Raw genomic sequence first — 13,035 nt, forward strand, 5'->3', positions numbered from 1 at the left:
CTTTGCATCACAGGAATAAATTACATTTTAAAATATATATTTTTTAAAACGGTTATTTTAAATTGTAATAATATTTCACAACATTACTTGTTTTTACATAATTTATGATAAAATAAATGCAGCTTTGGTGTTTATAGCTTCTTTCAAAGAAACATAATAAAAATCTTAAAATAAATAAATAATTCCAATATTTTGAACAGTAGTGTACATTGTAAATTGATGAAGAAATGGAAAAAAGCCACATTCCATTTTTTTAAGTTAAAGACTCAATGCTCTACTATCGGTGTGTGAATGTGTATGTCTGCGGTGAGACTTTAGATTCAGATCTGAAGATGAGCTGCTTTGACTTTGGCATGGTGTGTAAATGAGCAGCTCTCGGTTCGACTGCCCTGACCTGGTCTCCATCTGTAGCTTATTAGCACACAATTCAGACACATGCGGCCGTATGCAGTGTGTGTGCAGACACTCTCAGGGCTCATTAATGAGACCGTTTTGGCTCATCTCAGTCATTGGCCAATTAGCGCTGAGTGAGATGTCTGTAAAAAGAGAATATCAAAGCGCCGAGGGGCTCTCGAGCACGTCTCTTTCTCTATCACACTCCCTCACCTTCTCCATCGTCTATCGTGTCTCACTCTTTCTCTAACTCTCTCCCTCTCTCCTTATTAAGCTGTTCGCTGTGTGCTCTGTATTTATTAAACTTGTGTGAGGTTTTGAGGGAACGTTGAGCTCCAGGGTAGATATCTGTACCTCTGATAACACGTACGGCTGGTGTTCGCGGAGACAGACAGCGAGAGCTTTTTTTTGGGTGGAGGGGGATTTCAGGCGTTCCAAAAATAGCTCTCATCGGATGGGGGGTGAGATCAGATTGATGTTACCATGGCGACAGCAGGAAGGGAGAGGATGGTGGCATAGAGGTTTTAGAGTTGGATCAGACTGCGTAAAAGAGGAGAGATAAAGGTGTGGGAACATGATTTGTGTTGCGGCGCAGGAATGCTCAAGTTTTCCGCATCACAGCTTCAGTTGAGTGGAACCACCGTGCTCGATATGACAGACACCAGTGACAGAACCGACGCCAAATAGCTGTATTACACAGTCGTCTGTGGACTTGCACTTGAGCCTTTAAAGTCGGCAATGTAACAGAAGTTGCGATAGCCTTTTCTTCCCTATTGTGACGTATATCTTAGGGATACAGCTTCTCAAACAAGAAAAAATGTAGAGCAGGACTTGATTTTGTCCATCGGTAATTGATTGGATCGTTGTGGTTTGCTATTCCTATAAGTTGGCTCCATCCAAAATCACATACGTCCCTACTATATAGGTCACATGATAATGACAGCATGACGAATGTAGTACGTCCGGATTACATTCATACTACACACATTCATACTATATAGAACATCAGAACAGTGTTCAAAATATGTACCTACTCAAGAGAGTATGCGATTTCGGACGCAGACGTCATCAGAGAAGAGAATGAATTAAAACAAAAATGATATGCACAGATGAATCGATTATAATAAACACTGCAATATTCCATAAAAAAATAGGAATTGTCCATTTTGCTTTCAGGGTGACTTTAAAGACTCAAACTATCTTATTGATGAAATTTTAGTTTCAAACCTGAATGACTTTTTTCTTCTACAAAATAAACATAAATAATGCTGGTGACCAAACAGTAAGAGTTTATGCTTTTTTTTCTTATCTTTTTTACCCAAAACTTTCCCCCACAAGTATTAAACTCAGGCAAGCTTTACAGATCAGCCCATGAGAATGAAATGGAGATTTTTGTAAACGTTGTGAAAAAGTGCTAAAAGTTGTTTGGATATTATTCTTAAATAGGCTGGAATAAATTGGGACATTGCAGAGCTTTTTATCTACTGCTTTTCTTTCAAGAAAATGTCCAATTACACAGTAGCATGATTAAAAACGGCAGAGACTGAATCTAAATTCAGGGGTGACAATGTTTAATCTAATTGCAGTAGAGGGGGAAAAAAAGCTCTATTTTTGGTCCCCTTTTGGGAGATTCATTAAAAGTTTTGGAAAAGGAGGCAAAAAATACCACTTGTTTTTATCTCGGAGTACCTTGTGTCACTATTATAAAAGACAACATTTTAACATTTCTTTGGATAATTCCCATAATGCCAAATAAAAAAACATCACAAAGATCCTCCATAGACTTACTTTATGAAAGCACAAAAGCATCCTTAGGTTTGTGTATTGCAACGTGTGCTAATATAGGACCATTTTTACGGCAAGGCTTAGCAAAGGCTCAATTCTGCTGATTTAAAGGTGGCAAATTTGTTTATCAGAACTGAGCCCACTTCACCAGTATTGGTAGCTGAAAGCGTTATCATATTATTCTAAATATATGATAAACACAGGGAAAAGGGATGCATGTAAAAAATTTGAATGAATGACTATTTAGGTAAATATGCTGGCTTACAGATACAGATAGAGCATACTGTAATTCACAGCATTGTTTTCCTACAGGCATTTAGACAACCATCGTCTCTGGGACCCGAACGATTTTGCTGTTTCCTGTTTCAGGATAATCATGTACTCAATACAGGTAAAGTGAACATATTCTCACTCCATCTCTGTGTGTTAATCCTGTGTGGCCGTTGAAGCGTTTAATGATAATGGGAGAGTAAATTAAATTCACTTCTACCGCATGTTTTATGAAGTGTTTGTGTGTGTTTCAGGCCCAGCATTCTCACCACGTGATCCAGCAAGTGTTGTCTCACCTTGACACCCACAGTAAGAACACCCCACGTATGAGGGCAGGTATCGTTCAGGTGCTGCTGGAGACGGTTGCCATAGCAGCCAAGGGCTCCATCGGTAAGACTGAGTATTGACCATCTAAAGGGCCGTTTACACAACACCGTTTTCAACTAACGTAAAACTTTTTATGCGTTTTGGCTGTTCATTTACCTGACATTGCTGTTTTGGGGACCTGTTCAGTCTATAGGGTGCATAGTGTTTCATTACAAAGTGACATCGCCAACTACTGACCTGACAGCATAATACATTGGGATCATTTTGACAATGATGTCGTCTGTACACAAAAAAACACAAAGGTTTTTAGTACATCGTTGTCGTGTAAACGTACCCTAAGATGAGCATTTTGATTGTTATTGCTCGTACTTTGTGTGGTTTACAAACCATTAACCATAAGAATTCAGCTTTGGCACGTAACCCATCTTGTGTAGTAACTCAAATTGTGTGGCTTTTTGAGGAGAGATGAATTAGTCTGAGCGATAAGACTTAAAAATACACTAACTGAGGACTTGCATATCATGGAGATTTGCATGTTTTAACTTAGTAAGTAATCATCCTAGCATCTTGGATTTTGTTGTTTTATTCGAAAAATGTAAAAATCTACTTTTACATTTGTTATATTTACTCTAATATTCAAAGGTTTAGGGTTGGTTACATTTTTAAAAGAAGTCTCTTCTGCTCACCAAGAAGGAAAAGAAGGATGTTCATAAAATAAGTATCTTATGCACACCAAGGCTATCTTTATTTGATACTTAAAAATACCGTAAAACAGTAATATTGAAAAATATTTTGATATAAATAAACTATATTTTTTAAATGCAAGTTATTCCTGTGATGCAAAGCTGAATTTTTGTCTTCAGTGTCACATGATCCTTCAGAAATTATTCTAATATGCTGATTTGTTGCTTAAGATTATCAATGTTATTATCAATGTTTAAGAAAATACATTCTTCATATTTTTGTGGAAACCATGATACAATTTTCTAAATTAAATTTCATAAAAACAGCATTTTGTTTGAAATGGAAATCTTTTTTAGTATTAAAAATGTATTTGCTGAGTAAATAGTATTCATTAAAATCTTACTAACCCCAAACTTTTGAATATAAAACTCTAACTGTCATTGATTTACTCTGATTATTATCATTATTCAGATTATTATTTTGTTATTCTGTTTGTTCTTTTGCCTATGTGTCAGTCACTACAACTGCAAACAAACAGATGCCAAAAAATACCAAACGACCACTTGCATTTCCCCTTTTCCTCTCATCATCTCTCCTGGTGTTCATTCCTCATTGTCTTTTGTCTTTATTCCATCTCTCCTTCCTGAAATCTGTTTTCTCTCACAGGTCATATTGCTCCTAATCAACACAATGCTTACACGTTTCTCAGTCCCATCTCTTCACCACCCAATCTGTGGTTGGGTATGTTAACAAGCACAGCTCTCACCCAATAAAACCTTCAGGCAGTCACTAAATTGGGCGCGTATATGGTGAACTGTTTAGGTTTGTCCCCTCATGTGGTATTGATGGTGAATTGATCATCTAAAGGGATAGTTCAGACTTTCGTTCATCTTCAGAACACAAATGAAGATCTGAAATGATTTCTGAGAGCGTTCCATTGACAGCTACGCAACTACCACTATGAAGTTCAGATAAAAATATTGTGAAACTAATCCTAAATGTGAATAAAAGCCTAAATTCAATCTGTTCATCATATAAAGCTATAGAGTCTGTTCAGAAAATTTGGACTAAACAACTCAATTCATTTAGATTAGTTTTACGATCTCTTAATGAAGTTTTTGAAGCGTTAAAGTATCAATTGTGTAGCTGTCAATGGAGGGACAGAAATCTCTCAGATTTCATCAAAAAGATCTTCATTTGCGTTCCAAAGATGAACGAAAGGAGGTCACGGAGGTGAGTAATTAATGACATAATTTGTATTTTTGGGTGAACTTTCCCTTTAAGGATGTGTATTTGATGAGTGGCTGAAGGTTTTATGGGTTTGCTGTGTAGAGTAACTGCAGCTCCCCCTAGCAGTGCTCTGTAGTTCCTGTGTCTAGTCTGAGTCACATGCTGTGATGTTTTTTATATCATATAGTGCTTAAGTTGGCACAGACATCTGTGACATTTTGAGTGTGACATCCTCTGTGCTTGCTTTGAAGCAAAATCAGCATAATTCTGCATAATTACTTTTGTGCTGTGTGTATTCTCAGGTCCCACGGTCCTGGAGGTGTTTAACACCCTGCTGAAGCATCTGCGTATGAGTGTGGATTTTGAGCTGGGCGACGGTTCCCGCAGGAACTCCGCGAGCAGCCTTTCCTCCACCCGCACCAAAGAGAGCGAGGAGCGGATCGTCCAGAACGCCATCATCCAAACAATCGGTGACAGCTTCATGTGCTCACTAAGATCTGACCTTTTGTGATGCCCAAACACTGAACAAATTCAATAAAATGGATTCATGTGTGTGTCTAGGTTTCTTTGGAGGAAATCTTCCTGATTATCAGAGAGCAGAAGTGATGATGTTCATTATGGGGAAAGTGCCTGTTTACGGCACGCCGTGCCACACGCTGGACACCGTCAAGATCGGGTAGGACAGTGTGATTCTACATTTGTCATTATCGGCAGTTGTAGTGTTTGGAGAAAGTTTCTTAAATCCATGATAATTGTAGATTGACAAATGCACATTTGCAATATGCAACGTCTGGCAGGATAGAGTATTGCTGTTACAGATCTGAAGAACTTCAAGCACTGTTTATTTCAGTTTAGTTGTTTTTATTTGTACTATTCCTGTTTTGTTCTTTATTGTACAGCATTAAAGTTTACTTGTCTTGAATGACTTTAAGTAATGTCCAAGACTTTAGATGGGTGCACTCATATTACTATAAATGGGGAAAAAATGCTTCTAAATAATAACTGGTAAAGTCACTGCAGCTGGCATTTAAATTTTTTTTGTCATGATTTGAGCATTTAGAAACTAAATTTATGTGACCGTTGTTGTGAGATTTCATTGGTGGTTTAAAATTTGGGAATTTAATCTTAAGCTTGGTGAACAGCTTTGGAGAATTTGATGTTTCCCCGTTCAAAGAGACAGGAGCGGAAGTTTTTCGACATACTACAACATCACCAAATTTAATTTTGATACCATCTAAGAACACTCCATCCGGGCACCATTGACACCTTTTTTCCAGTGTACTGTGATTTGAGACTGACTAATACCAGTATAGTATGCACTGTGTATGTAAAAATAGAAAAAAAGAAAGTGAACTATTCATATTGAAGATTTTTAATTCTCTTCCTTTCTCAGGCATCAGGGCACTAAGAGAATCCAGATGATGCTGTTAAGTTCTCTCATTATGGTAAATCTCTAATCTTTTGTGTGTGTGTGTGTGTGTGTGTGTGTGTGTGTGTGTGTGGTCCTTGTAAACCCTACATTATGGGGACAAAATGTCTCCACAAGGATAGCAATACCAGAAATCTTTGACCTTGTGGGGACATTTTTTGGTCCCCATGAGTAAAGCAGCTTGTAAATCATATTAAATTATGTTTTGAAAATGTAAAAATCCAGGAAGTCTTCTGTGAGGGTTGTGTTTAGGGTTCAAGGATAGATTATACAGTTTGTACAGTATAAAAATCATGGAGTCCCAACATGTTTTGTGGTCTTGAAATTGATATTGAGTTTCATCGAATTTCAATTGTATTGATGTTGTACTGTAAGGTAGCAATGATATAGGGAAACTATAATTGCAGTTGCTTTACCGTTGCTCCGTGAAATCCAGTCATTTTAATAGGAATCCATGCTATTATGAATTTTGCATGAGGATGAAAGATTTCCCCATGGAAATTTCACAACGGGTTTAGTTGGTCATGCAAATTTGCCACGTTGACTAAGACAAAGCTGCTTGGTTTTGCCCCCCAAATTTTATTTCGCTAATGTAAGCAAATCCTCAGGCTTGTATCAGGCATGACATCAGAATGAAGATATTAGACTTACATTCTGTCTCTGAGATTGTCAGTAAAAACCATCCACGCTCTCCTTAAAGGATTAGTTCACTTTTAAAATGAAAATTCTGTCATCATATACTCACCCTTAAGTTGTTTCAAACCTGTATGAATTTCTTTCCTCTGCTGAACACAAAGGAAGATATTTAGAAGAATGTCAGTAACCAGACAGTTTTTGGTTCCCAATGACTGCCATAGTATATTTTTTTCCTACTATGGCAGTCATTGGGAACCAAAAACTGTCTGGTTACTGACGTTCTTCTAAATATCTTCCTTTGTGTTCAGCAGAGGAAAGAAATTCATACAGGTTTGAAACAACTTAAGGGTGAGTATATGATGACAGAATTTTCATTTTAAAAGTGAACTAATCCTTTAAGGGAGTTTCTGAAGGTTCCTAGACAGCAGACTGCACAGATCATAACATCAGATTACAGCTGCCTGTGGTGCTTTGTGTCCTTTTTCTTCTTCTTTTTTGTAATGTCCAATTTTGTCTTTAGTCTGGTTTATGGCTGGCTTTAGACAGGCCAACTTTTCAGGCACCGTTGCCCAGCAACAGGCAGTAAAATGGGCCGCAGGTTGAGGCGTACGATTGTTATTTTGGATGTCAACAGCTTTTGCTCTCCATCTCCCACTGCTGGCCATTTCCAGAAGTGTGACAATGTGTTACTAGTTACTGCTGTGTATAGGTTCTAGTTCTGGTGGTGCTGGTCATATCTGATGGATTCTTTGTTTGTGTAGGTTACGTCGGGGTTTAAGTGTAAAACGATCTGTGCTGGCCTGCCTGCAGCATTCCTGGAGCCGTTGTGCTCCATCTCTCTGATGGAAGACAGCGAACTCCGGCAACTCGTCTTGGAGATTCTGCACAACATCATCGATCGCCATGACAACAGAGCCAAGCTCAGGGGGATCCGGTATGGATGCTCAACTAACACCCTTAAGTGAATGTGTGAAAACTAGGGGTGTCAAAAGTTAATGTGCTAACGCCTGTGATTAAATTAAATAATTTAACACCTTAATAATTTAAAGGTGCAGTAAGCGATTTCACAAATACACACAGCCCAAACAAATACACACACCACAATTCATTGCTTCTCCCCCCCAAAAAATGCACGAACACGCACTACAAAAGTGGATGTCTCTCTATCATAGCTGAAGCAAAGCAAATGAATGCTTCAGCGACATTCAAAACTTTATTAACAATAACAACACTGGTGCCAGAAGTTGTGGGTAAGAGTGATAAACTCTTATTGAATCAATACATTTTTTATTTGTGTCGTGTGCTCATGTGTGTGTACGCAGGATTATTCCTAATGTAGCTGCTCTGAAGTTCAAAAGAGAAAAAATCTCCAAACAGGATGTGGTTTTCATGAAAAAGGTACAAGATACAAATGCTCACAGACATCACAACCACACGCATGTAACCTCAGCCCTTAAACTGTTGCTCTTTCACCCTCCAGCATGGGCAGCAGTTATACAGACACATCTATCTGGGCTGTAAGGAGGAAGATAACGTGCAGAAGAACTTTGAGCTGCTCTTCACAGCTCTGGCTCTGATCACTACTGAGCTGGCCAATGAAGAGGTGGTGATTGACCTCATCCGCCTGTCCATCGCACTACAGGTATTCTCACCTACGATTACATTTATTGATTCAGCAGATGCTTGAATCCGAAGTGACGTACCAGGAGCAATTAAACTGAGATTTCAGATTTGTTATGCTAATCTCTGTGTTTTGATTGGCTGAAGGAAATGGCCCTGGTCAATGAGGAGAGTATTCCCATGTTTATTCGCTGTGGCATCATGGCGTTGGTCGCCGCATACCTCAATTTCCTCAGTCAGATGATTGCAATTCCCCTTTTTTGCCAACACGTCAGCAAGGTAAATGCATACACACTTATGGCACATACACACACACACACCCCACATACAAATTCCTGTAACTCCTTTTCATCCTGTCAGGTGATTGAGATGAGAAATCTGGATGCTCCGTACCTTCTGCCTGAACACGTTTTTAGAGAGAAGTGTGTGTGAGTATTTCTGTGTGAATGTGTTTTTCATAAGAACTATATCAGTAATCTATGGAAGCTTGTTTCCGCCACAGAATAAAAAAACATTGTAAGATAATTGAGACTTTTTATTTCACAATTCTGACTTTTTCTCTCTCACAATTGCGAGTTTACATCTGGCAGTTCTGACTTTTTTTTCTCAGAATTGTGAGATATAAACTCGCAATTGCGAGTTATTACATCCAGTTCTGAGGGGAAAAAACGTTTTCTCAGAACTGCGAGTTTATAGCTCACGATTCTTATTTTATAACTCGCAATTCTGACTTTATAACAAGTAATTGCGAGTTTATATCACACAATATTTGCGAGATACAAACTCAAAATTGTATGGAAAAAAAGTCAGAATCTTGAATTAAAGTCACTGTTGCCTTTTTTATTCTGTGTAATCAGCCTATATGAGAGTTTTTTTTTTTAATGTATCAGTTGATATTGGATAATTAGGGCCCGAGCACCGATGGTGCGAGGACACTATTGGAATTGCTCTGTTTATTATTATTATTAGGGCCCGAGCACCGATGGTGTGAGGACCCTCTTGGAATTGCTCTGTTTATTATTATTAGGGCCCGAGCACCGATGGTGCGAGGACACTATTGGAATTGCTCTGTTTATTATTATTATTATTATTATTATTATTATTATTATTATTTTCCGCATTTGATCGCATTTTTGAGGGCCTAAACATGCACGAAAACTCACGAAAATTTGCACACGCGTCAGAACTGGCGAAAATTGACATCTGATATGCGTTTCAGAATTGGGCGGGGTAAAATGGCTCGATAGCGCCACCTATAAAGGTTCAACGGAGTGCGCCTCCCGCTACGTTTCACGTATGTGTACGAAATTCGGTACATACATGTAATGACCCAATACCTACAAAAAAGTCTCTTGGAGCATAGCCTTAAACACAACAGGAAGTCAGCCATTTTGAACTTCCTCTCTGATTTTTGTGCAGTTTTTGCCATTTTCAGGCCTCGTACTTTAACGAACTCCTCCTACAGTTTTAATCTGATCATCTTCAAATTTGGTGAGTGTAATCTTAAGGCCTTTGCGACGTTAAATTGCGAAGATCTAGAGTTTTTGTCGAAGGGCGTGTCCTCGGCGGCCTGACAAATTTTGATGTTTCGCCATGAAACAGGAAGTTGCTGTAACTCAGGCAAACAATGTCCAATCTGCCCCAAACTTCACACGTTTGATAAGAGTCCTGTCCTGAACACATGACCATGCTCAAATTCAGTTACAGTCATAGCGCCACATGCTGGCAACAGGAAGTGACATGTTTAACACTGTTTTGGACTCCTAATAACATATAAAAAATTGCCAGCAAGTGCTTAACATGTTAACAACATACTAGAAACATGCTAAAACATGCTAGCAAACATTAGCTAAGTGCTAAAGCATGCTATTACTGCAATTAAATAGGAATTTGCTGTAACTCAGGCATTGAATGTCCAATCTGCCCCAAACTTCACACGTTTGATAAGCGTTCTGTCCTGAACACATGACCATGCTCAAATTCAGTTAGTCATAGCGCCACCTGCTGGCAACAGGAAGTGACATGTTTAACACTGTTTTGGACTCCTAATAACATACAAAAAAGTGCCAGCAAGTGTTAAACATGTTAACAACATACTAGAAACATGCTAAAACATGCTAGCAAACATTAGCTAGGTGCTAAATCATGCTATTAATGCAATTAAATAGGAATTTGCTGTAACTGGCATTGGATGTTTAATCGGCCCCAAACTTCACACGGTTGAATATTCTCATGTTTAACACATTTACATGAGAATATTCAGTTATAGTAATAGCGCCACCTACTGGCAACAGCAAATGACATGTTTAACACTGTGATGCTGTACTAGCAACATATTAAATATGCCATTGAGTTATAAACATGTTAGAAACCTGTTAAAACATGCTAGCAATTCTTAGCTAAGTGCTAAAGCATGCTAATGCAATGAAAGAGGAAGTTGTTGTTACTAAAGAAGGCAATGTCCAATCTTTCCCAAACTTTACACGTTTGATAAGAGTCCTGTCCTGAACACATCTACATGACACTTTTCAGTTATAGTAATAGCGCCACCTACTGGCAACAGGAAGTGACATGTTTAACACTGTGATGCAGTACTAGCAACATTTTAAATATGCCATTGAGTTATATACATGTTAGAAACATGTTAAAACATGCTAGCAATTCTTAGCTAAGTGCTAAAGCACGCTAATGCAATGAAACAGGAAGTTGGTGTTACTGAAGAAGGCAATGTCCAATCTGCCCCAAACTTCACACGTTTGATAAGAGTCCTGCCCTGAACACATCTACATGACAATTTTAAGTTAAAGTAATAGCGCCACCTACTGTCGACAGGAAGTGACACGTTTTACACTGTGATGCATTACTAGCGACATATTTAATATGCTATTGAGTTCTAAACATGCTAGAAGCATGCTAAAACATGCTAGCAACACTTATCTGAGTTATAACGCATGCTATTATCCCCATAATAAAGGACATTTTTGTAACTGACTTTGACATACTCCTCCTATTTTTACCTACTTAAATGCACATTGCCCACCGTGCTCTGTCTTCCTAAAGCCACCGGGTGGCGGTGGCACGGGTGCGAGGGCCCTTTCATCGCTGCTTGCAGCTTTAATTAGGGCCCGAGCACCGATGGTGTGAGGACCCTCTTGGAATTGCTCTGTTTATTATTATTATTATTATTATTCTTCTTCTTCTCCGCATTTAATCGCATTTTTGAGGGCCTAAACATGCACGAAAACTCACGAAAATTTGCACACGCGTCAGAACTGGCGAAAATTGACATCTGATATGCGTTTCAGAATTGGGCGGGGTAAAATGGCTCGATAGCGCCACCTATAAAGGTTCAACGGAGTGCGCCTCCCGCTACGTTTCACGTACGTGTACGAAATTCGGTACATACATGTAATGACCCAATACCTACAAAAAAGTCTCTTGGAGCATAGCCTTAAACACAACAGGAAGTCAGCCATTTTGAACTTCCTCTCTGATTTTTGTGCAGTTTTTGCCATTTTCAGGCCTCGTACTTTAACGAACTCCTCCTACAGTTTTAATCTGATCATCTTCAAATTTGGTGAGTGTAATCTTAAGGCCTTTGCGACGTTAAATTGCGAAGATCTAGAGTTTTCGTCGAAGGGCGTGTCCTCGGCGGCCTGACAAATTTTGATGTTTCGCCATGAAACAGGAAGTTGCTGTAACTCAGGCAAACAATGTCCAATCTGCCCCAAACTTCACACGTTTGATAAGCGTTCTGTCCTGAACACATGACCATGCTCAAATTCAGTTACAGTCATAGCGCCACCTGCTGGCAACAGGAAGTGACATGTTTAACACTGTTTTGGACTCCTAATAACATATAAAAAATTGCCAGCAAGTGCTAAACATGTTAACAACATACTAGAAACATGCTAAAACATGCTAGCAAACATTAGCTAAGTGCTAAAGCATGCTATTACTGCAATTAAATAGGAATTTGCTGTAACTCAGGCATTGAATGCCCAATCTGCCCCAAACTTCACACGTTTGATAAGAGTTCTGGTCTGAACACATTTACATGAGAATATTCAGTTATAGTAATAGCGCCACCTATTGGCAAAAGGAAGTGACATGTTTAACACTGTCATGCTGTACTAGCAACATATTAAATAAACCATTGAGTTATAAACATGTTAGAAACATGTTAAAACATGCTAGCAATTCTTAGCTAAGTGCTAAAGCATGCTAATGCAATGAAACAGGAAGTTGTTGTTACTCAAGTAGGCAATGTCCAATCTGCCCCAAACTTCACAGGTTTGATAAGAGTTCTGTCCTGAACACATTTACATGAGAATAATCAGTTAGAGTAATAGCGCCACCTGCTGGCAACAGGAAGTGACATGTTTAACACCATTTTGGACTCCTAATAACATAAAAAATTGCCAGCAAGTGCTAAACATGTTAACAACATACAGGAAACATGCTAAAACATGCTAACAAACATTAGCTGAGTGCTAAAGCATGCTATTACTGCAATTAAATAGGAATTTGCTGTAACTCAGGCATTGAATGTTCAATTTGCCCCAATTTCACACGTTTGATAAGAGTTCTGGTCTGAACACATTTACATGAGAGTATTCAGTTATAGTAATAGCGCCACCTGCTGGCAACAGGAAGTGACA

The 13,035-nt window shown here is 38.6% G+C and overlaps 1 protein-coding gene across 2 annotated transcripts in view; it reads left to right on the forward strand.

Moving 5' to 3' along the window:
• The window catches only part of efr3a (EFR3 homolog A), a 58,734-nt gene that overhangs the window by 26,675 nt on the left and 19,024 nt on the right, over window positions 1-13,035 (forward strand). For both annotated transcript variants that reach the window (XM_079613671.1, XM_079613670.1), the window contains exons 9-18: window positions 2,491-2,569; window positions 2,703-2,838; window positions 4,992-5,159; window positions 5,251-5,365; window positions 6,083-6,134; window positions 7,516-7,688; window positions 8,077-8,152; window positions 8,235-8,396; window positions 8,522-8,653; window positions 8,735-8,802. In XM_079613671.1, the coding sequence (XP_079469797.1) occupies window positions 2,491-2,569; window positions 2,703-2,838; window positions 4,992-5,159; window positions 5,251-5,365; window positions 6,083-6,134; window positions 7,516-7,688; window positions 8,077-8,152; window positions 8,235-8,396; window positions 8,522-8,653; window positions 8,735-8,802 (1,161 nt within the window). The remainder of the gene's footprint in view (window positions 1-2,490; window positions 2,570-2,702; window positions 2,839-4,991; window positions 5,160-5,250; window positions 5,366-6,082; window positions 6,135-7,515; window positions 7,689-8,076; window positions 8,153-8,234; window positions 8,397-8,521; window positions 8,654-8,734; window positions 8,803-13,035) is intronic.

Source organism: Phoxinus phoxinus (assembly GCF_949152265.1).
Source record: "Phoxinus phoxinus genome assembly, chromosome: 5".
Classification (NCBI taxonomy): Eukaryota; Metazoa; Chordata; class Actinopteri; order Cypriniformes; family Leuciscidae; genus Phoxinus; species Phoxinus phoxinus.